Source organism: Phaseolus vulgaris, chromosome 9 (assembly GCF_000499845.2).
Source record: "Phaseolus vulgaris cultivar G19833 chromosome 9, P. vulgaris v2.0, whole genome shotgun sequence".
Classification (NCBI taxonomy): Eukaryota; Viridiplantae; Streptophyta; class Magnoliopsida; order Fabales; family Fabaceae; genus Phaseolus; species Phaseolus vulgaris.
The window spans coordinates 37381159-37405654 of record NC_023751.2 but is presented as its reverse complement, the minus strand read 5'-3'; the positions used below and the strand labels follow the sequence as shown (position 1 = coordinate 37405654).

Below are 24496 nucleotides of genomic sequence, written 5' to 3'. Positions count from 1 at the left end.
GGTCGTTCCTTTCTGTTTTCTAGTCATTAAGTCATAATATCTTTGATCTCGCGTATCCGCCAATTACCATGATCTCTGTCTCATCACTTATAAATACTATGATCAGGAATGATTCTCCCATACCATACCGAGCTCAACCCATGACCATATAGTCCCTCAACATCTGACGCAAGCCAATGAGACTTAAAAATGGTCAGGAATAATTCGTCCATAACCATGTTGGGCTCAACCCATACCCATACAGTTTGTGTTAAAGAAATAGTCATATTTATGTCCACAATCTCACTAAGTTTTTCTCTCTCGTACTGTTTATCAAGGAAGATGTGAAAAAATACCTTGCATTAATAAGCATAAAAAATATTTTTACCCCTAATATATTTAAATATTATTATTATTATTATTCTACATTTATGCTAATTAAAAAATTTATGTAATACCTCTCAACGGTTATCATTTCTCACTCACTCCCTCTTTACTTTTCTTCTAAAAATTTCACTATGCTTCTAATTCTAATTGGTTGTTCCATTACTTCTTAAATCTTCCAAAATCACACACAATACCAACACGTAAAAAGGACTTTAGTATAGGAGAAGTTTTTTATATGTAAAAAATTATTAGTTTTAAGAATATTACATATCACGAATTTTAAAGTTATGAATCCACATACCATATTATACCATATTTGAGAGTTCTCAAATCATTGATTTTAAACCGTCTATTTTTTTTGAAGGAACAAAATTTTTAGATAGTGTGATTGTGGCCAATGACACTATTGATGATGTAAAAAGAAGGAAAGAGGAGTGTATTATTTTGAAAATAAATTTTGAAAAGGCATATGATTATGTAATTTGGGACTTTCTAACATATATGATGAGAAGATTAAGTTTTAGTAATAAGTGGATCACGTGTATTTGGGGATGTCTTGAGTCATCAACAATATCTATTGTTGTAAATGATAGTCCTATGCAAGAATTCAAGTTAGAAAAGGGGTTAAGACAAGGGAATTTGTTAGCTCCTTTTTTATTCTTAATTGTAACAGAAGGTTTAGTTGGGACTGTGAGGCAGGTTGAGAATAAAAATATGCTCCAATGAATAAATGTAGGTCAAAAGGAAGTCAAAATTAATATGTTGCAATTTGTTGTCGTTGATGACACTCTTTTTCTTTGTAAACCCTTCATTGAAAATATTTTGGTGATTAAAAGAATGCTTATATGTTTTGAATTAGCCTCGGGCTTACAAGTTAGCTTCCTCAAGACTAAAATAGGTGGAATGGGTGTGGAACATTCAAAGATGCTTAAATTCTCTGAGATATTAAGTTGTCGCACAATGAATATTCCTTTTATATATCTTGGTATGCCAATTGGGGAAAATCACAGAGCTTTTTGGAAGGATATGATTGAAGAAAAAAAAGATTAGCCAAATGGAAAGAAAAATATATCTCGTTTGCAGATATAGTCACCCTAACAAAATATGTGTTATCTGCTATACCACTTTACTATCTATCAGTTTTAAAATGCCTAATAATGTATCAAAAGAAATTGTTTGCATTCAGAGATATTTTCTATGGGTAGGGGCCATCAAGGCAGGAAAATATCATGGATTAGATGGAATATCATATGTAAACCGAAACATGATGGTGGTCTAAGTAAGAGTTGAGTTACTTTAACAAAGCTTTATTAGCAAAGTGGGGTTAAAGATTAGGAAAAGAGGCTAAAGGGTTTTGTGTCGATATTATAAAATCTAAATATGATTCTTGGCAATCTTTAATCGATTGTAAAGATAACAAAGGTGAATCTATATGGTGGAGAGACCTTAAGAAAGTATGTGGTCATGGTGAAAATGGAAAATGATGCATGAATAATATCCTATGGCAAGTAAGGGATGGTAATAGGATTCTTTTTTGGGACGATGTGTGGTTAGGAGATACACCTTTTAAGAGATAAATATCCAAAAATATATAATAACTTTGAGGAAAAAAAGCTCAAAATAAGGGACGTTGGTTATTGGTATGGTAATAAGTGGTCTTGGACTTTTAGAAGGAGGAGACAATGGTTTGAATGGGAAAAAAATTTGGTTGAAGATTTCAACTAGCAACTTAGGATATTCAAATAAAAAACCAGTAATTAGATGATTTGTCCTGGAAGAAGGAAGACAAAGGTTGTTTCACTGTAAAATCTGCATATAGAGTGCTACAAAATTCTATCTCTAGGGAGGATAAGGACTTGGTTGCTTTTAGGTTGCAACTACTTGTTGTTTTGATGAAGTCAAAAGAGGATGGTACTGCCAAATACAAGGAGTCTTGAAAAATTAGCTAGGAATTAATTATTGTTGAGATGTGACTGATTTTATCAGCAATGGTTAGGTAGTTTCAAAGAGAAATGATGATGCAGGCTGGGACTAGAAGAAAGATTATGGATATGCAACTTCAAGGTGTAGAGCAGTGAGTTCTGCAAGCTGGGAGGTGATCAACAATAATTTGAAGAATCAAATGATTTATAAAGAAATTGATGTAAATAAAATTGTATATAAAAAATTGACCACCACCAATTTTAATTCCAAAAACATGAAATTCATCTTTAAAAGTGACAAAAATAAAAAAGGGCAAACCGACCTGCCTCGTTCCACCTCTGGCCCGTTGGGTTAGCAGATTAGGCGAGTCAGGCCAGAGTGGGTTGACGGGCTCAAAAAGCTAACTCGCCCCGCCTAAATGAGGACGGGTTGGCGGGCGACCCCATCCCTATTATTGCAATATTAATGTCAAGTTTACAATCTGGTTTGACAATAGGGGTTCTTTTTGCTTTCGGACAATAAATATGTCTCTATGCATCGTTATTGTAATAAGATTGAAACACCCCTTAAATGTTCAAATTAATTATTTTTTTTTTAGATTAAAAAAATAATCCTTGTACCACTATTCTTAAAATTATGTATGTTAACAAAAATTAAATAATTTTTTCTTGATTGAAATCAAATAATTATAAAATTTTCTCTTTTATAATATATGTTTGCAAACTATGTTGGTAGCATATAGCCTTTATGATTTTCCTATTTTAAAATGTGTCCCCACTTTGTGGGATAAGATCATCTCTCAAAAGGTGACACTACTTTTAGATCATCATAATATTTCTACTTTCCAATAATAACGACAGAAAATAAAATAAAAAAATTATTTGAGCAATGAGCACCTCCATAAAAGCACTAAGAAGCAAATCTAGATCCTCATGTGGGGGACGACTCCTCAAAGTGTCTACATATCATCATATAATAAAGCTACTCAATTGCCAACATATAATGAAGTTTGGAGGGTTGTGATGGAAAAAAAATATTAAGATTATTTAAAATATTAACTGAAATAAAAATTTAATCTTAAAATATAATTTAAATAAAATATTAATATAAATAATAAATAATTTATGTACATTTTTATTTATTTAATTTGATCCATTTTACATTAGGGTGTTTTTATAACATATAGGTACAATGTAAAGATATAATTTTCTTTTTATATATTTTTTTTTTAAGACATTATTTATTATATATTTTGTATTTTTATTATATCCTAATTCAATGGATTTATACTAAATGTGTGAATGTTCACCATTCTTCCAAGTCCTTAAAAAGGTAAAGGGAGGACAAAACATATCATTTCTCATTTTGTTTCAATTCAAGAAATTGATGTTAAGAATGAGTAACTGTTGAGCATTATCTCCACTCCAAAAAAGGGAAAGGGAGGTGACTATGGGGGACAAAACATTTTGGCCACACATGAATAAGAAAATGGTACTACCTAAATAAAATGCCATTTTCATCCTCTCTTTTTTCTTTCACAGACGAGGGTGAATCCTAACAACTAAAAAATCACTAAATAAAAATAAATTTTAATATTTAAATTAGTTTCTATTATTGATAAATATTTTTAAATTGGTATATGTATTGTTCGGTCTAGTTCCTGACCTAAGCATTTAAATATAGTTTTTATCCACTTAAATGAGGCTTAATAAATAAAGTTCGATCCAAATAAATAGCAAACCAATGGAACGCATAACTAAGTTAGTTGATTATATTTATTTAACATGATTTCAGCAAATATAAAACTATAGGACACTATGCTTATCAACCCCCTAAAATAAAGGAAAATATTAATAAATTATTGTATGGTTACTACTTTTGAAGGAGTAAGTGTTATTCTAGACACTAAATATTACACCTATAATTTATGTTCTCATTGACTTAATCGACAGAGTCTTGTCAACAATTGGAACTCCTGTTGTTGTGATTAGGTATCTAACTAGCTACCAATTATTTAGATTACGAAGTTACAATTAAAATCTTGATAGCTAATTACATATTAATTTAGAAAGTATTTATTAATATAAACTAGTTTAGATACCAATAATGTTTTTAATCTCTAACATGATATATCTAGTCAATACACACTACAAGAAAATAATGAAATAGAAACTAATTTAGAAACCAAATTTTTTTTAGTCTCTAAAATAGTATCTAATTTAGTCACTATAGTAACTAATTATTTTTTGTCTCTAAAATTAGTTTCTATTTCATGATTTTCTTGTAGTGTTAAGGGTGACTCAACACTTATACAAGAATTAAGAAAAGAGATAAGATATAGGACCCCACACCTCAACCTATTTCAAACTCCAAACAAAAATGACCAGTTATTCCTTACCTCAAAACTAACCAAAGAAGTCAGCTCTTAACAAGAGTCACTTAAAAACCTACATATCAAACATCGAAATACATAAAAACATAAACAAAGTACCAAACATTAATCCTCCAAAAATATTAGATTTTTATTTTATTTTAAATTCCTACTAACACTTAAAAATACCATGAAAAAAAAAACCATACATATGTTGAGAAAAAATCTATATTCCTACTTTCTATGTATAATTATTTTATTTTGGCACTATCACAAAAAAAAAAGAAGTAACTATTCAGTTCTGTTCCACTATATTATATTTAAATGAAATTTGTCAAAAAAATTGCAACAAAATACTTAGGTGGTAGCCAATACCATGTTCCTCTTCACCTACCTCTGTGTTGAAGACTGGTATTACAGTGTACGGTATTCCTGGTTTCAATTAAGGTTGCAAAGTAAATGGTCCAATGGAAGTTGGAAATTTGACTAATGACAGTTTGAAATGATCTTTAGGTTGAAGATTTATGTAAGTTGAAGTAGGGATCTTCATTAACAATGTCTACAAACGATTGGTAGTTATAACTTGACAAAACACAACTAAGAGATCGTAGGGGACGACCACCATGGAATTAGGGTTGCATGCTTCATGTTGGATTACACAACTTTCATATATATTAAGAATTTGAATTACTTGAAGGGTTTAGGTTGATTGGATGTTTTTTTGGTCTTCGATGAGAGTTAGCTCTTGTAATAGCCTTGTGTATTAGAAAATTTTTGGTTGATGTTGTGTATAAGGGTTAGATCACCTCTTAAATGAATCACATTTATTTATTTATTTTTGCTAATAAAAAAATAATATAAATATTTTTTTTACTTAATTCATCTTCTAAAAATAAAAATAGACTATGTTAATCAAAATAAACCGTACTTTGAATGCAATAATATTAATGATTATATAAAATTTTATACGGGTTAAGACACCTCTTTAGTGATCCCCTTTAATTCAATTAATTTTTTGCTGATAAAAAAATGATTATATAAAATTGCATAACTTATAATAAAGTCTATACGTAATCTATATATTTTTTAAGTAAATTTTTAATTGAGATCAAATTTAACTATATATCATTTACATGTTTAATTACGATAATTTTTTTATTAAAAAACTAATTTTAAAAACCAAAATAATTAATTACTAAGATTAAATAATCATTTTATTTTTCCATCTTTTGCTTTTGATAATTGATTTTACGTTAATTTTTTTAATATTGATTATAAGATAACATATTAACATTCATAGCTATAATTTAATTTTCTTCTTAAACATTATAAATTTTGGATTTATCTTTATTTTTTTAGTTATTTAAACCTTTCTTTCATTAAAATCAAATTATTTTATACGGGTTGGATTACTATCTAGTACCTCTTATTAATTTTATTTTTTATCTTATTAAAAAAATATTTTAAAAATTATATAAATAGTATGTGTAATATATAAAAATTACATCATTAGATCTATGTATGGATGAATTTTCTTGCAAAGAGTGTGCATAATAAATATCTGAGGCATATACCCTAGATGGAGTGCACAACATTGTGTGGTGTAAATGAAAGCAGCCCACTACATATAAAGAGAAAATAGAGTAGCAAAAAGTGGAAGAACATGAAGAAGAAAAGTTGGGAACAATACACACACAATGGGGCAAATTTATTCCTCAACCAATTCAATGATCGGCTTTCAAGTACCATGAAACATCATGAAAAGATATTATGTTGCTCATGCTCATTCCAATTACATCTCAATCCAAAACCTTTTTAGATATAAGCCCTTATTTTATACACTATGAGACAAAAACCTTTAATAACATTTCAATATTTTTTGTTTTCTTCAAAATCAAGTAATATTATGTTCTATTTGATCAATATTTGAGTTTAATAAAATTTTTATCAGTAAATAATAAATAAATTAAAATAAAATATTTTAAGGACATCTTAACCCTTATACAGAAAATATGATTAGAGTCAACCTCTCCAATACCTGATCAACAAAACTCCAACAGACTCTACCGACCAACAGATTAATTCTAAAAAATACATAAAATAGGTCACATCAAAATCAAGACCCTAATAACCAAATTTCAATTAAAAGAGGACAAAACACAATACATACAAAACATCCCTCTAAAAACCCACAAACATATTTAATAGTCAAATTTGTCACCCAAAAACAAGTAAAAAAAACATTCTCTAGAATACACTTTTAAGTCTAATAATAATGTGATTAATTGTTACGCTTAATAACCCGATAAATTCAAGATTTCTTCAAATGAACATTAATATAGATTTTTAAATTTTAAAATAATTTAAATTCAAATGCATTTCACTAAATTGAATTTAAATTCCAAAAATATATATTTAAATTTAAAAATCATCTATTAAAATAAAATTAAAACGATTAAGACAGGTATGATTATAAAAGAAGTAAATAGGAAAAGCTGATTTTTTTTTTAATTTATGTTGTCTAATTTAGTTTTATCTTTAATAGAACAACACTTGTAATAGTTCATGTAATCCTTTGTGACCCTAAAAATGAGTCCTCCATAAATGGCAATTAAATTTAGCTTGGTTTAATAATTTGTATGATAGTTCCATTTGTTGGGTTTAGTTTGGTGTGTAGAATATGAGTGTGGGTAGCGAATGCAAGGCAAGTTCTGAAAAGGCAATAAAAATTGTAACATCTTCTTTGTTTACTCTTGTTTGCACTTTTCCTAGTTGCTGCTTTGTCCCACACCAACGAGAGAACATCATAGTTTCGACCCGATTTTGGGTATTCCTCCTCGTTATCGTACTACATGTGTTTTTCTAGGTCACACCCTGTATGCACCAGGTAACATGATGCAAATATTTGTTATTATTTCTAGTTATCTTTCTACATATTTATAACACTGCTCAATATTACTATAACACAAGGGTTAGATGGGGCTTGGGTTATTGTAAGACTGTATCTCAGATATAGTAAAAGATAGAGATATTGGTTTTGCATCACAAATTCATAGGGTTTAGTTTTGTTGTAGTGTCTTTTAGGGCAGGTGTTCCACGTGCAAGACTCAAACCTCCGAAATCTTATCACTTTTTTTCGGGATTTTGCGCTGTTAGGACGTGAAGTAGTGTTGTCGATGACAGTTTTGGAGCTATGACAATTTTGGAGCTGCTACGTTTTTTCTACTCTATAGATAAGGGTTTTGATTGCCTCCTCATCACGCTCACCGCTTTCTTTCTCCTTTTCTATCATTCATTCTTATCTTTTCTTGTTCCAAATATTTTTTTTATCTTGGTTCTTACTCTTTTAAGAGTTGTTTGATAATTCTTGAAATTTTTCGAGAAATTCCTGTTGTATTATATTTTTTGAAACTTGCGCAATACACCGTAGATAAATACTTACGGACAGTGATCACGCACGCCTTAGAAAAAACAACATTGTATTTACTACCCTAGATTAGATGTAATATTTACTAATTGTAGTGTTTGTTGAAATTTTTATTGGTAGGTATTGAGTAGTTTAGTGTTGGTCATTTTGTATATAAAGATTGAAATATTTTATTTATTTTTTTTGATAAAAAAATTTAACATAATATTTATAATTGGTACAAATTATGAACCTTTAGTAGTGTTTATTTAGGATTCCTCTCATTTTATGGTAGAGAAGTGAAAGGGGTATAAAGTGGGGGCAAAAAGAATATTTTTTTCTTTAGTTTGTGACAATAAAGATAGTTATATTCAAGTTGATGGACTAATAACATTCTATTTTGGTACTAATATTTATGTGACTTAAGTGTTTTTTTAGTGATGACCAACAAAACTGTTTAATATATTATAATTTAATAAATGTAATGATGATCAATAAAATTATTTAATATATTTTATTTTTTAATATATTTTGTCGGCTATCGATGATTTTAAAGTTATGTACCTTCAACTAGTTGTTAAAAAATATCTTTAAATTATTTCATATTATTTATTCTTTTATTAATATATTAAGATTGTAATTTAGATACTTGGTTTGACACATGATGAAACCAGTTCTTAAGTTTATTAAATAATAATTATATTTTAAAAAATCTAATAATATTTTATTTTTTTCAAATACATACATGCGTTAATTAATTTTTAATTTTTTAACTTTTAATTTTTTTTAAAGCAGACCAAAATAATTCATTAGCCTGACATAAGGTGACCAAATTAAAAAATTTATAACCCATTTAACATTAGACAAGAATAAATCGATATAAAACTTTTAAATAACTGAAAAACCAGGTTGAGTCCAACCAACTCAACTAGTTGATAGTGAGAAAATATGAGATGAAAATTTTAATAATATAAATGGTATTTTACTTGGTATTTTAAATTAGTTTATGATTGGAGTTTTATCAATAAAAAATAATGTTTATAACTAAATGTTCTCAGTCAAATTTTTCAATAAAAATTATTTTACTTTTTTATACACTTACTGTTAATATATTCGAGGAAGGTCCTCTTAAATTATTAAACTTTTTTTTATGTATTCTCAGTACCTTTTTTAACGTGTTTTAATTTTATCTAAAATCTGTATTCTTTAAAACGATACAAATACAAAATAATAAAGGACATGTATGTATTGTATAAATAAAAAAGTACATTTGTGTGTAAATTATCTAATATAACACTAAATCAGAAGACACTAAATTAGGTAGGTAAATTGGAATGATGCAACAATCTTTTATGGAACCATCAACAAAACCTAAAAAAGTAAGACAAAAAAGAATAGTAAAATTTGTTAGAGAAGAAGAAATCCAAAATATATTCACAAATATGAAAATATATTATGGATAAAATTTTACTAATCTAAATACTTATGGATTACTTGTAATGATTTTTTAGACTCAACAATTTGATAAATTTATATATCAAACCATATAGAACAAAACTTTATTGAAACTAACCTGATTATTGGAGTATATGTTTAGAAGCAAGTGTACCTTTCTTTCTGCACCACCATGTTTACTACCTATACCTCCATAATTGTCAAAAATTTCATACATGTGTAAATAAATGTGTTAAATGGGTATGTGATGGCTAATGGGTGATGGTGGTTAAGGTTGTTGTTATGGTGAATGAGTTTTCAAGATTTTTATTATTTTTTATTATGTTTTAGTTTATATTTTGGAATTTGAAGATTTTTCAAATTATATAATTGAAGATGTAAATTACCGATAAATTTAAATTTTATAATGTATAATCTAAAATATAAATTTTATATCTTTGGAATATTATAAATTATATGTTATGAAATACATACTATTTTTCATTTTTAACTTTTAGTTTATATTTTAGATGAAGATCTTTCGAACTATACAATTCAGAAAGTAAATAACTAATAAATTTATATTCCATAATGTACAATCTAAAATATAAATTTTATATCTTTAAATACAACATTTGTATTCTAAATTATATGTTGTAGAATACATAATTATGAATTTGGTGCAATTTATAACGATGTTTCAGATTCAGAAATGCATTTTTAATTGGACAATCTGGAATGTATTCAAAAATAAAATATATTCTGAATTTATATAATCTAAATTTTTTAGAGAAAATTCGATTCAATCAACATGACTCTCTAACAACTATATGTAAAACAGTTTATGATAATGACAAAGGATAATCCAATGCCTCTAGGAGCAAAATTGCAAACACAGAGAAAAGGGGGTATGGTGCTAAAGTGAACACAAAGAAGATGAAGTGTTCATTAAGAGTATAATGGGTATTTCACCACCCCATAGGGTGTATGTTGAAACAATGGGGTGTAGGCAGAATGAGCCCAAACCAAGTATTTTACGAAATTTTTTTTTGAAAAAGCTACATAATTGGATTTTGATCTAACGGCCAATAAACAGTCGATGCGCTCGATAACACTGTGCATCCACGGCGCATGATAAGATTTGTTACCCTGTGAATAGTTATCGTTCTCCATGGGATGCGCTTTACTCCTCAACCCTCCCCGCCACTTCTATCTTCATTTCTTTTTCTTTGATTATTTTTTTTTTCCGTTCTCAAAATTTTGTAGTTTGTTATTGACCGTTGAGCCAACCTCGTATTCCCAACGATTCTACCTGGTATGTTTTATGGCCATTTTAGTGTCATGTTCAATTTTCAATTTCGAAAACTGAACCCTTTTTAAATTTGTTTTATCACCTGTGATTGATTACTGGTTTGAATTTATTTACTCGCTGTTTTTCATTGTGGATTTCTGTTATTTGGTTTTGGGTGTGTTTCTCAGTGTCTGGAATGGTGCTGGGATTGACTGAGATTTTGGATAAATGGCTTTGGATCTGTGAGGGTTAAGTATGAGTTCATTGTTTTGAGAATTTAAATTGTGGTATGTGGCAGTGTTTTTGGGGAGACCCACATGAGAATCTTGGACATTGGTGAATGATATTTGTGTGCTAGGAAGTGGTAGTGGATAGTGAGAATAATAGTTGTTATACTAAGAACTATTAGCAGATAAGTTCAGTTTGTTAGTATGAACTCTGATTGGTTTTTGCATAGGGATTAAAACTCACTTTTACTGAATGGAATGTATCTGTAAATGAAATATGTTAAGGGTGTGTTGTTTAAAAGTTCTGTTACTTGCCTTATACTGGGAGCCCCTTCCCTCTGGTCCCTTCTATTGTTATTTATCCTTGTTTGGTGCTACAATTTTCCATTTGATTATCCTCTTCATTAATTGTTAATCTCAGTGCTAGCATATGAAAAATATAGCATCTAAACTTAACTGTATTATTGAGTATTTAAGCTAATTTTTCTTATATTTGGAGGCATATCAGCTTAATGACTGTATATTATGCTGATATCTTCATCTGCTTGTCTCGTAGGTTTAAACATCTGCAAACCAATTGGGCTGTTAGTAGTACTGGCAAAAATGTCGGAAGGAACCAGTTTGGTCCTGGAATCATCTGAAAATGGCACGGATTTGTCTCAGGACGACATTGACACCATTGAGGAAACAGCAGAGGAAACAATTTTGTCAAGACAAACTTCTGTCAACCTTGTTCCTTTTATTGGTCAAAGATTTGTATCTCAAGAAGCAGCTTATGAATTTTATTGCAGTTTTGCTAAACAGTGTGGCTTTTCAATTAGACGACACCGAACTCGAGGGAAAGATGGAGTTGGAAGGGGAGTTACAAGGAGGGACTTCACTTGCCATCGTGGTGGTTTTCCCCAGATTAAACCTTCTGATGATGGAAAGGTGCAAAGGAACCGCAAATCATCTCGCTGTGGTTGCCAAGCATACATGCGTATTGTGAAAAGGGCAGATTTTGATGTCCCTGAATGGCGTGTTACTGGTTTTAGGAACATACACAATCATGAGTTACTAAAATCCAATGAGGTGCGCCTTCTTCCGGCGTATTGTCCGATATCTCCTGATGACAAGAGTCGTATATGCATGTTTGCTAAAGCTGGAATGTCAGTAAGGCAGATGTTAAGACTGATGGAACTTGAGAAAGGTGTCAAACTTGGTTGTCTTCCTTTTACAGAGATAGATGTAAGAAACCTGCTGCAGTCTTTCAGAAATGTGGACAGAGATAATGATGCCATTGATTTGATTGCTATGTGCAAGAGGTTAAAGGATGAAAACAACAACTTCAAATATGAATTCAAAATAGATAGTAATAACAGGCTTGAACATATTGCGTGGTCCTATAGTTCATCCATTCAATCATACGAGACATTTGGCGATGCTGTAGTTTTTGATACCACCTACCGAGTAGATGCTTATGACATGCTGTTGGGATTTTGGCTTGGTGTGGACAATAATGGCATGACTTGTTTCTTTAGTTGCGCACTTCTACGGGATGAAAACATATTGTCTTTCTCATGGGCTCTAAAGGCAAGAACCTTGTGATATTCTAACTTGATAATCTTGTATTTGATTTCTCAATTGCCTGCTATGTAGTGTAGGTTTAAGTTACTGTCCCAAAACCTACAATTTGTTAGCTTTTGATAATGTTTTTGCAAAATAAAATCTGAGACCAAATTTTTTAACTGTATAATAAGAGCATCTAATAATAATAGGATTTGGTTAACATGTGACCGCAAGTTAAGAATTAAACATAGCATTAATGTTAAAGCAGCAAAATCTTGTACGTTGTTTTTCTTTTCAGTGTCTGATTCTTTGATGGGCATATTTCTTTTTCTTGATAGTAGAATAACGATGACAATCCATTGGCTGATACTTTTGTGCAAATTTTTATGCTGCAAATTTCCTTTACATGATATTTATGAGATCTGTTTCATTTGAGTTTTTGTTTTTAACTTAATAATCACTATGCAGGCTTTCTTGGGGTTCATGAAAGGAAAGGCTCCACAAACAATCTTGACAGATCACAACACTTGGCTGAAAGAAGCTATTGCAGTTGAATTGCCTGAAACTAAACATGCCTTTTGTATATGGCATATTCTTTCTAAGTTCTCTGATTGGTTTTCTTTACTTCTTGGATCACAATATGATGAGTGGAAAGCTGAGTTCCACCGGCTCTACAATTTGGAACTGGTGGAAGATTTTGAAGAAGGCTGGCGGCAAATGGTTGACAAATATGGACTCCACACAAATAAACATATTATTAGCCTGTATTCGTTGAGGACATTTTGGGCTTTACCATTCTTGAGGCGCTACTTCTTTGCAGGATTGACCAGTACATGTCAGTCTGAGTCCATTAATGGTTTCATCCAACGTTTCTTGAGTGCCCAATCTCAACTAGACCGCTTTGTGGAGCAAGTCTGTGATATATAATTTGTTTCCCTTAGTCTTATTTATTGATATGTTATGCCCTATTTAAATATCAGTTTCTGCAGGTGGCTGATATTGTTGATTTTAATGACCGAGCCGGAGCGAAACAAAAGATGCAAAGGAAACTGCAGAAAGCTTGCCTCAAAACTGGTTCACCTATTGAATCCCATGCTGCCACTGTACTAACTCCTTATGCCTTAAATAAACTTCAGGAAGAGCTAGTTTTGGCGCCACAATATGCATCCTTCCTGGTTGATGAAGGTTGTTTCCAGGTCAGACACCATTCTCAGTCAGACGGAGGGTGCAAAGTATTTTGGGTTCCTTGTCAAGAGCACATCAGCTGCAGCTGCCATCTGTTCGAGTTTTCAGGCATCTTATGTAGACATGTGCTACGTGTCCTGTCAACTAATAACTGTTTTCACGTCCCTGATCAATATTTACCCGGCCGATGGCGAGGCATCAGTTCATCTTCTGTTAACCACTTCCGGGGTGCCACTAGTAGGGATCAGCCTGAAAGGATGCAACTTTTGGAATCCATGGTTTCAACATTTTTAGTGGAATCCATTGAAACTGAGGAACGTCTGGATGTTGCTTGCGAGCAAATTTCCATGGTGCTATCACGCATCAAAACTCTTCCCAGGTCTCCACATGGGGTGAATGACATTGCATTTAGTTATCCATCAGATTCATTAATCCTCCCAGAGGTAGAAGATGCTGATGGAATGATTCCCGGCTTTACAATCACAAATCCCCATGATTCTATCACTACAGGAAAGCTCAAGGAAAGAAGGGCTAGAGATGGAGTCGATCTCACAAGGAAGCGCAGACAGTTTTCTGCACCATTGTGTGCTCAATATGGACATGATGCAACTGATTGCTCAATAATGGCGACTGACAATATGAGTGGAGATGCATTAGGGTACTTGTAGAGTGGGTGGAAGCAGTATTGCTGTACAAAGTAAATGCATCTTTTTTGGGGGGGAGGAGGCACATAAATGCAATTTTTTTAATTTCAGATGCATGTAATACATCTTTTTTATATTTTCCTTCACTCCAGTGATACACATGTTGCCTCCCTCTTTTTACATGAGCAAATGTTTCGGTGCTTCTTGCACCACTGTATGAGCATGCGAATTTTGATTTACTTAAATACATAAATCTTTTTGCTTGTACTTTTTTTGCATGTGTAGAAAGAATCGTTGTTTTTTGAATCTTCTGCCTTCAATCATGACGGCTGTGGTCATGTAGGTTTCACCTTGTTCATAAAAAGTTGTAGTTGACAATAAAGTGTTTTTTTTGGTGTACTCGTAAAAGATGTTATTTAGCTGGATATGTTTGAGTTCATAAGCTGCATAAAAATGTTGTTTCTGTGCATATTTATAAACTGCACGATATTTCACTTAATCTCTCTGATTACAAATATACATACGATGGGATTGACAACTATGATGGTATCAAAATTTCTATTATCGTTTATGACCATTAGAGTCTTTCTTGAATTTGAGCAAATGATATTTTTGTCTTTGGAGCCCCTTCAATAAATTGTTTCCCTAAATGATAGTAACGAAATCATTATTGGTCAATGATCAGTTGGGGTAATTTATTATTAGCTATATTACAAAAAATTCTTGATCATTTGTACCAATCAGAGTCACTGCCACACAATTTGTTTGCGAATGAATCCTGATTATTGCTAGACATATCTAGAACTTGTATATTTACATTCCATGCTATCAATCATAAGCTAGCATTCTGGATGCTTCCTCTCTTATTACAATATGGAATTACACATTTTGGGCAGTGCCTTACCTATCTATGACTTATTCTGCAGAATCTTCTCCCAGAGAAACTTTACTTAGCCTGCTTGGCAATGATTTAGCACTGTTACTTGCAACTTTTCTTCTCCCATTTTTACGTTGACGAGATCTCAAGAGAGCTCTCCAGGCTAGTTCTTTTCCCATGCTGGATTTGGTGGAAGGGATTTCTTGGGAGGTGTTTCCTTGGCTGTTGCCAGCATCAAAAGAGTCCTTCTCAGAAGCCATTAGGATGTTCAAGAAGGGTAGCTAGGACAGTGAGATGGTGGATATTGAAGAAGGGTGATCAAAACATGGTAGTAGCGAAGTAGGTGTCAGATTTTAAGGTGGTTTTTGTGACAGTCTCCACTTATAATGCACCACATGCAAGAGAATCTATGTTGGATGGCAGCAAGGTTAATGGGGTGCTCAAGGAATCACTTGCAAAAGTTCATCACTCTTGGAATAAATTAAACAAGTGTGTGCTGTCTTGTATATGAAGAAACTATTTTCAATTATAGGACGTGGCATTGGCCCTGCGGTCATTCACCTGTGCTGTAGACAATATGCAGAAGATGCTCATACAGATCTTTTTCTTGTTTGGTTACAGCTTTGATCAAGATCCTTTAATTTAATCGGCCACTTCATGGTCGCAAGAATAAAAGGACTAAATCATCATAAATGGTAGCCATTTGAAGTGTCAAATTGAAGCAGCTATATGCTGATAAATTTATCATTATTTTGCATTAGTTAATAGTTAGTGTAATATAGATTTAAATTTTTAAGTTAAGAGTTTGAGTGTTTTTTCACTGTTTTTCTGCTATTTTTATATTATGTGATGAGATGTAGTTCTAACACCTTTTATAAACACTCTTAACACTATTCTGTCTTCAAAAGAGTGTGAGAATCTGACAGAGAAAAATGTATTTTCAGAAGAAAAAAAAATATTGAACAAAATATTCTATGAGGAATTATAAAGGAAAAGATTTCTTTAAGTTAAAATTAGTTAAAGCATGCACAAATTTGGTAAGAAGTTTACTTTTTAAGTTTTTCAAAACTAAACCCTTAATGTTATTATTTATGGTCACTAATATAAGGCGTTTGTAAATTAAGCAAAATAATACAGATATATAAGTTTAAATATATTTTCAGTTTTTTATTTTATTAATCAGTTTCACTTTGATCCTTTATTTTGTGTTTTCTTTTTCAAGTTACAATTTTTAAGTCATTATCAATCTTATTTAATTAACTAATGAAAATCCTTAACGAAAAAGACAAATTATGTATGTGGCAAAAAAAATTATCAGTAAGAGTATGCATACTAAGAGGTATAAGGAGTTTAACTCAACTCTTTCACATTAAAGAAAATTGATAGCAAAATAACCGTAGATATGACATAATCATGTGTTAAAGAACAAAACATACTTAGACAAAAAAAATTATGTACATTGATTATCCAAGGCAAAGAAAAACTATAGTAGTAGCACAGTAATTGAGCAATAAAAATAATCTCTATCTGCATAATGTTGCAACAAGTAAAAACTACACAAAACTGCTAGTCTTGTTCTAACATGAAAATTTTTATTAAAAAAAATCATTGTGGTGTCCAATATTTTTTCAGAGGTTCCTCAAATAGTTAGTTATGCATAAATTAGAGTTTATTTATCTTTAATATTATTTATTATAAATTGTTTGTTGATATGAGATTTTCAACACACTTTTCAAATACATAGACATTTCATGTATGGTGTTGGAGATCCCACATCGACTAGAGATTAGAGCCTTTCATTGTATATAAGTGGGTGCAAACCTCAATCCTATGAGCCGGTTTTATGGGGTTGAGTTAAGCTTAAAGTCCACTTCGTAATATGGTATCAGAGCCATTTCGAGCCTATCCTAACGAGTGTTTGTGTTGGGCCTATCGTGTTATCCGTTGGGGTGTGTTGGAGATCCCACATCGACTAGAGATTAGAGTCTTTCATTGTATATATTTGTAGGTTGGTTGAATAACAAGTGATATAATAGATCCAACAAAACTTGTTGAGATATGCTCTAGTAGTATATTAAGAAGTGAGTTTAAGTTTAACACATTCTCATAAAATTGACTTGTAAGATAAATATTGTCTCATTTATACCCTATAAATTAATCTTATCTTCCAAATTATCATCTCACGACCCTATTCATTATTCTCTTCATATCCACTTATCTTGTGCATGCTTTTATATATTTACCATTTCTCAATATTGGAGAAGATTTTGTAAAAGTGTTTTACCAAACAAATTGTTTCATTCATCATGAGAACTTCCATTTTCATGATTTATTCATCCAATAGCCTATGTGATTCACCACCACATGTTGTTTTAAAATAAAATATAATTTGTCATATCTTTGTGCTAATCATTCATCATCTAATCATTTGCCCTTCTAAACACTTGATTTGTGAACCATTAATTTCCTAACTCCTTATTAAACATGCTATTAAATCACTTTTGATTGATTGTTCTCACCATAAACCTTGGAGAGATATCTCTACCATATAGAAGATTTTGTCTTACTTTTTCCTATAATTAGATTTTCCTACTACCATACTTAGATTTCTAACACCTCTCACAAAGACCTAATTTGTAAGTACATATTTCATCTCTATTTAGGTGAGAGAGCTTCATTGAAAGACCTAACATGATCCTTAGAAGTGCATAGTTTTTTTCCATTTCAACACATCTATTTTTTTTCACTCTTCAACCCTTTATAGAAAGATACTTTAGATACCCTCCAACTTTTTTGCCACAAATTTAGGATGTTTGAGATGTTTTTTCTAGATTTATTTTATTTGCTATACTATGTGAAACAGAAAAAAAAAAGTGTTAGAGTTGTTTTACATCAAATATTTTCAACTAGAAATAAACCTATAATATGATTCAAAAAAAGTGTATATACATCTACTATGGTTGGAAAAGAAATAGATAACTCAACATAGTCCGATTGAACTAAGTGAAATTTTTTGATCGGTGACCCAAAATCTAAATAAACCAATAAATTTAGTTTGCCATGACTCTATATTAGACCAACAGACTATTTTGATCCAATTTAATAAATAAAAACAAATTAATTAAAAAATTAAATGTTTTTTAAAATCAAAGTAACATAAATAAAATTAATTTTAATTTTTAAGTATAATAATTTGAAATATATATTCAGATGTATATATTTAAATAAAAATATTATTTAATTTTAATAAATATTTATTCTAATTAAAACTTGTCTTATAAAAACAATTATTATTATTATGAGAGTTGAACGAAAATATACATTATATTAAGGCTTTGTTTGGATAAGAAAAGGAAAAAGAGTAAAAAGTTATCTTGTTTGAATTTGGAGAAAGTGAGTAAATTTGAGTAGAAATATTATAAATGATATTATTGATATGATTAAAATGTTAAAAAAAATGTGTTTTTTATTAATTAACCAAAATACTTTATGTCATGGAATTGAGAAATTTTTTAATTAAAATAAAGATAAATATTTAGATATATATATATATGTTTATTTATATATTTATAAAATTAGTTTCAAATAAAAAATAATATTTATAATTAAAAGTATATATATTTATGTAATTATTGTTGTTTGAAAATTGTAATTAAAGAAGAAATGTAACTTTAAGTTTTTTCAACCAATATTTTTAAGTAAAGAGAATAATATTGGTAATCGTAATGCATATCGTGTTGCTGAATAATTAAAATTCTTAATACTTCATGAAAAGTTATCATTAAGTATCGTTATGCTTCCTTCGAATATTTTAATTGGGTTTTGAATCCAGTGAATTGTACAAAGATGGTAATTTAATGTTTTTCTGTGGTTAGTTTGGTTGTTCCTTAAATAATCAGGTAGGCATTTCGTGGTAGAAGTATGGTAAGGTGTTTTACTCTTTATGGTAAGATAGTTTGATTCCATTTTTTTTTTATTGGCTATAAAAAAAAAAGTTTGAAAACATGTTTTGCGGCAACAAATTACTGAGAACTGAAAAAGCTAAAACTTGTAACTTCTTTTATTCGCAGTGAAAAATCACGACCCTGATTCATTTTGAAGTACACTATTAATCATCACAAAACTACACACTGAAAAAGTTCAAAACAATTACTCGATTAGGTATTAGTGTTAAGTATTTTTCTTCCACTAACTTTTGAATTCGTATGTTTTGATTATTTCAGTTCTTAATTTTCTTATACAATTGAATAAATAATATTAATTTTTTATGACAATTAATCAGTGCATAAAAGGATGGATCTCTTTGAATCTTTAAAAATATAGAACACTTTTTAGACAAAGTGTCTGTGACACAGATTGCATTTTGGCATTAAAGATAAGGCTAGGAAATGGGCACTACAATTATGTTGGGATAACTATGAAATGCATTTTTTAATTAATTATTGTGAAAATAAGAACCATTAAATAAAAATAATTTTAAAAATAAATAATAATTAGTAGTTAAGTTGATTAAATTAAATACTATTTTAGAAATTAAAAAAATTATTGATTTCTAATCAGTTTTTATTATTGATAAATAGTTTCTAAATTTGTATGTAATTAGCTACAAATATTTTTCTACCAGCGATTGTTAAAACTTTGGTAACTAATTAGATAATAATTTAAAAATTATTTATTTATAATAAAAACTAATTTAAAAACTAATAATATTTTTAGTTTCTAAAATAGTATATAATTTGTGAACATAACAACTAATTATTTTTAATTTTTAAAATTGATTTTTATTTAATGATTTTTTTTTACCAAACATAAAAATTCTGTTTTTTCTCTTTGAAAACCAAACCAACATGAGGAAGACTGTTACCACCGACATCAGAGTTCCATTTGTCAAATTGACCTATTTGGTTTCTTTTGGTGGCTATTTTTGTCCCTCTCAGCATCAACTACATTTTCCACCTCAGAATAGCACTTTTTGGAGGTTTGTTGTTATGCTCAGCACTTAGGTTTCAACCAAGAATATCAAGTTCTGGTGAAGAAATAACAACTCTTCATCTTTAATGCTTTACCCCAAGTCAGAAGCAGAGAATTCATTCCTTTCTAATTAAATTAACACTTTGTGATTCCTTTCCTTTTTCTGTGGCTTTCTCACTTGTTCATCAAGCATTTTACACTTCATAAGGTCAACTTTATCTTTTCCTTGGTAACAAAAAAAAATATATTATTGAGAAGTGGCCTAAACCTGCAACTTCATAAAATTAGTTTATAAGATAAGGTTTGCACTCACTTATACACTATAAAATGCTCTAATCTCTAATCGATGTAGGATTTCCAATACACCCCTCTCACGCTGAAAATAGTTAATGTGTGGGATAATATATTATGGGTGGTCCAATAAAGGCTCAAGTGACACGATAAACCCAACAAATAATAATTAAAATAGGTTCGAAACCATTTGCCTTGCTTCTAATATTCTTTGTCTTCTTTTTTTTCTCCTTTATTTTATCTCAATTCTTTATTTATAATATATATTATCATCACAAATGGATGTAATAATCATATAACACTAAATGAAGGTTGTATTCAATATTTTTCTAAAGCAAATATTAAAGAGGTCTTTCTTTGCCAAAGGTTTAAAGGTGAATCCAAGTTCAATGCCCCACGTCTCTATATATGTTATGCAAGAACTATATAACATTTACTTTCTAGTATTTGAGGAAATAAAAAAACTGAATTAACTGAAAGGTACTCTGCACTTTTTTTGGAGTGAAATGGCCATAATGTACACATTTTTTATGTGTCATGACTCATTAGCACTAACTTTGTCTTCATCAATGAGTACACTTCAAACACAAACATATGGTGCTAATTTACAATTGCCTTTGTGGGACTGTTTGGTATTAAATCCCACACACAGTGGGAATCTTTGGCCTTTAAGCAACCTTTCCTCCAAGCAATTCTGAAACTCTTTCTTCCCTTTTCCCAATTCTTTCCTTCAAAACTTCAAAACATAAAAACTTCATCTTCTCCCCTTCTGTTGAATTGCATCATTTTTCTTGAGCTCCCAAAAAATGGCAATCACACATGCTGACCTTCAACCAAGCAGAAGCAAGACAGATTTGAGCAGCAAAACTGGTGCCTTCCTTATGGTTCTCACAATACTAATAGGCCTCTTCTGCTTCATCCTATGTCTCATAGCAGAAGCCACACGTTCTGAGGTACATGTTTGATATGTTTGCAAAATTACAATTCTTTTTTTTATCAGTAAAGAATAAATAAAATAAAATTAGACACTTGTGTCTCAACCCTTATACTGAAACTTCAAAAGTATCCAAACGCTTAGGCACAAAATGGCCAAAACCAACCTGTTGCCATCATACATCGGACAAAATTTCAATTTTGCCAGATTGTCCCCTAAGGGAATGAACCTCTCATGAAGTTTAATGCATAATCTGGTGAATGATATGATATGATTTGGTAGGTGACATGGATGAACACAGGTGGAAAAGAAAATAGAGCCAAATCAGAATGTGCTTACAGTGGTAGTGGGAAAGTACCATTACTATGTGCTGCTTCTGCTTTTGTTGGACTTGCATTTGCCATGGTCATGCAACACACTTACATGTTGATAGCAGTGAGCAAATCATCACCTTCTTTGCTTACCTGGGACCCTCATTCTCCCTCTGCCAAGTCCCTAACATGGCAAGCAGCGTTTTTCTTCGTTACAACTTGGTAAGAGGAACACCCTTTTGTTCTTATGTTCTTGAATATCACAGAAAACATAGCTCTTTGTTCTAGTTTGCCATAAAATTTCACAAACCTTATCTAATTTCCAATTCAAAGATTTTACTAGTGGACCAAATTGCTTTGAAATTAGATAGAAATGAATTGAAATGGAGTAGAAATCAAAACTCTGGTGAAGACAGTGGAAAGAAAAGGAGGGAATGAGAGAGGTTTGATGACACCAAAGAGAAGAACAAACATAAACATAGGCTATTGCATGGTCCCATCATGGATCAATTATTTGAAATCTTATTTTCATATGTTATTATCTTTTAGCAGACCAACTTCAGCCTTGTATTATTAGGAAAGGAGCATTATCTTTCCACCTAACTATTCTTAATTTAAATTAATCAAAATCCTAATTCAATATTAATTCCTGCATATGTTAATCATGTGATGTAATAATATAGGTGCTCCCACCAACAAAGCAACAGCTCTGATTATAACACCTTTGTTTAACAGTAATGGATAACTACATGTCTAAGTTTAGTAACCATATGTTTAACAGTTTAACATCTATCCACATTTTATACTATCTACTGATAAAAAAAATATTCATCTTTTAGCAATCAAATAAACCAGAAGTAAAAACATGTGAATTGGAATTCCTCCTTGTTTTAATGGAATCATAACCAATGAATCTTAATAACGGATTCATTAAATATATTGAGTGATGATTATTCCAAAAGTTTCTTGAAAATGTGATAAGTTTTAATTATCTACTACCTTTTTATGAGGAAACCTTCTTCTCATTCTCTATATAACGAGAATTTGTGAGGAAAAAAAAGTACAGGCAAGTGAGATGAGCAACATAGAAAGTAAATAAGAGAATAAATATTCCCTATAGTATGAGATTAAAAATCATACTAAGAGGCTGGAGAGACATTGTATTTCATCCTTGTTGGGTGAGACTGAGTGTTATCCTTACACAGACAGAAACAAATATTGTATTTCATCCTTATTGGGTGACATTTTCTGGACTAGGTCGGTCGGTTTTAATTTCTGAAGTTGAGGAGGTTTTTCCAAGTTAAAAATTTTACTTTTATTATTCTGTTTTACTTTATTTTCTCTGTTTATTGTTTCTACAAGTGTTCATTTTGTATCTATATCAAGGAGTGAGAATTAGTTCTGATTTTTCCAACAACATTGTAGGATTTGTTTTGGAGTTGCAGAGATTTTGTTGTTGGCAGCACTGGGTGTAGAGTCAGGCCATCTGAAGAATTGGTGGAAGCCAAGAACAGGTTGCTACAACATCAGAGAAGGGTTGTTCTCTGCTGCAGGGGTGTTGGCTTTAACCACAGTTTTCTTGGCTGCTGGTTTATACCTAACAGCACTACGTGCACAGAAAATGGTAGAGGAAGTAGCAAGTGTTCGAAGAGAGGTTCTAGAAGCCTCTGCCTTGTATGCTTCTCCACCAAGATCACCCCAACCACACTATATGTCAACCGTTTCAAGGGAGAACCCCACAAGCAGAGAGAACCAGAATGAGCTTCTCTTATCTGTGTTTCCAACTCCATTTGTTAAATCTTTCGAGTTTGCATGAATCCACAAAAAGGCTTCAAATTCATTTCTTTCTGTAAATAACTTCTCAATATGATTCACTAGGGCCACCTATAACTTCTGTCTAAGTTGCAGAGTAATTCAACAACAAAACTTACTATTATCTCATTACTTTACTTAATTATTAAAGTTAAATTTTAATTTTTATTAAAAGAAGTATAAAAATACAAAGATCACTTAAGGACTTCAACTAAATTTTATATTCTACTATTGTAGGTCTCACTGAAAAAAAAATCATTAAATAGAAATTAAATTTAGAAATAAAAATAATTAATTGTTATATTGATTAAACTTTATAGACTAAAAATAATTATGATTTATAAATTAGTTTCTATCATTGATAAATTGTTTTTAAAGTAGTATTTAATTAGCTACCAAAGTTTAACTACCAATTATTTACATCCTAAATTTGGTAGCAAAAATCTTGATAGCTAATTAGATACCAATTTAGAAACTATTTATCAATAATAAAAATTAATTTAAAAACCAATAAATTTTTAAGTCTATGAAATGATTTCTAACTTAGTTAATATAACAACTAATTATTTTTTATATTCTAAAATTGATTTATATTCCATAAGTTGCTTATAGTGTTCAATTATCATGAATAATCCTAAATTCTAAACCATACAAACACTTCCTAGAAGTATTTGGAATTAGTTAGTTACTAAAATAAATACTTTAATTGTTTTTCTGAAGTTTTCATAATAATTAGAAATAAAAAAATAATTGACTGTAAACTTTATTTATAAATTAATTTTATAAAATTAAATTAGACTTAAATATTTTTTCTTTTTCTCAATTTAAATCATTTGTAAGATTTCAAAAATATAAAAGATACCTAATTTACAAACATGTTCTTAAATATTTATATATCTCTTAAT

At 30.2% G+C, this 24496-nt stretch overlaps 2 protein-coding genes across 3 annotated transcripts; both read left to right on the top strand.

Annotated features, from left to right (window-relative positions):
• The first annotated feature begins 10598 nt into the window (after window positions 1-10598).
• On the top strand, window positions 10599-16039 carry LOC137821213 (protein FAR1-RELATED SEQUENCE 11-like). Of its 2 annotated transcripts, XM_068625695.1 has the most exons (5): window positions 10599-10815; window positions 11575-12590; window positions 13035-13478; window positions 13556-14448; window positions 15322-16039. In XM_068625695.1, the coding sequence occupies exons 2-4, from the start codon at window positions 11622-11624 to the stop codon at window positions 14417-14419; spliced, it is 2277 nt and encodes a 758-aa protein (XP_068481796.1). In that variant the 5' UTR covers window positions 10599-10815; window positions 11575-11621; the 3' UTR covers window positions 14420-14448; window positions 15322-16039. The 2 variants fall into 2 exon arrangements, with proteins under 2 accessions (XP_068481796.1, XP_068481795.1); XM_068625694.1 differs by lacking the exon at window positions 15322-16039 and having other exon boundaries at window positions 13556-14662.
• Window positions 16040-21132: 5093 nt separating this feature from the next.
• LOC137822644 (uncharacterized) lies at window positions 21133-23715 on the top strand. Its single transcript, XM_068627586.1, has 3 exons — window positions 21133-21487; window positions 21751-22001; window positions 23205-23715. The coding sequence occupies exons 1-3, from the start codon at window positions 21341-21343 to the stop codon at window positions 23593-23595; spliced, it is 789 nt and encodes a 262-aa protein (XP_068483687.1). The 5' UTR covers window positions 21133-21340; the 3' UTR covers window positions 23596-23715.
• Window positions 23716-24496: the final 781 nt, after the last annotated feature.

What these genes read in the sequence shown, in the direction of transcription:
- LOC137821213 (XM_068625695.1), top strand. Translation starts at nt 11,622, where the DNA reads ATGTCGGAAGGAACCAGTTTGGTCCTGGAATCATCTGAAAATGGCACG. An exon ending in CTTTCTCATGGGCTCTAAAG is followed by an intron (nt 12,591 to 13,034) that starts GCAAGAACCTTG and finishes ATCACTATGCAG; the next exon opens with GCTTTCTTGGGGTTCATGAA. An exon ending in TAGACCGCTTTGTGGAGCAA is followed by an intron (nt 13,479 to 13,555) that starts GTCTGTGATATA and finishes CAGTTTCTGCAG; the next exon opens with GTGGCTGATATTGTTGATTT.
- LOC137822644 (XM_068627586.1), top strand. Translation starts at nt 21,341, where the DNA reads ATGGCAATCACACATGCTGACCTTCAACCAAGCAGAAGCAAGACAGAT. An exon ending in CAGAAGCCACACGTTCTGAG is followed by an intron (nt 21,488 to 21,750) that starts GTACATGTTTGA and finishes ATGATTTGGTAG; the next exon opens with GTGACATGGATGAACACAGG. An exon ending in TTTTTCTTCGTTACAACTTG is followed by an intron (nt 22,002 to 23,204) that starts GTAAGAGGAACA and finishes ACAACATTGTAG; the next exon opens with GATTTGTTTTGGAGTTGCAG.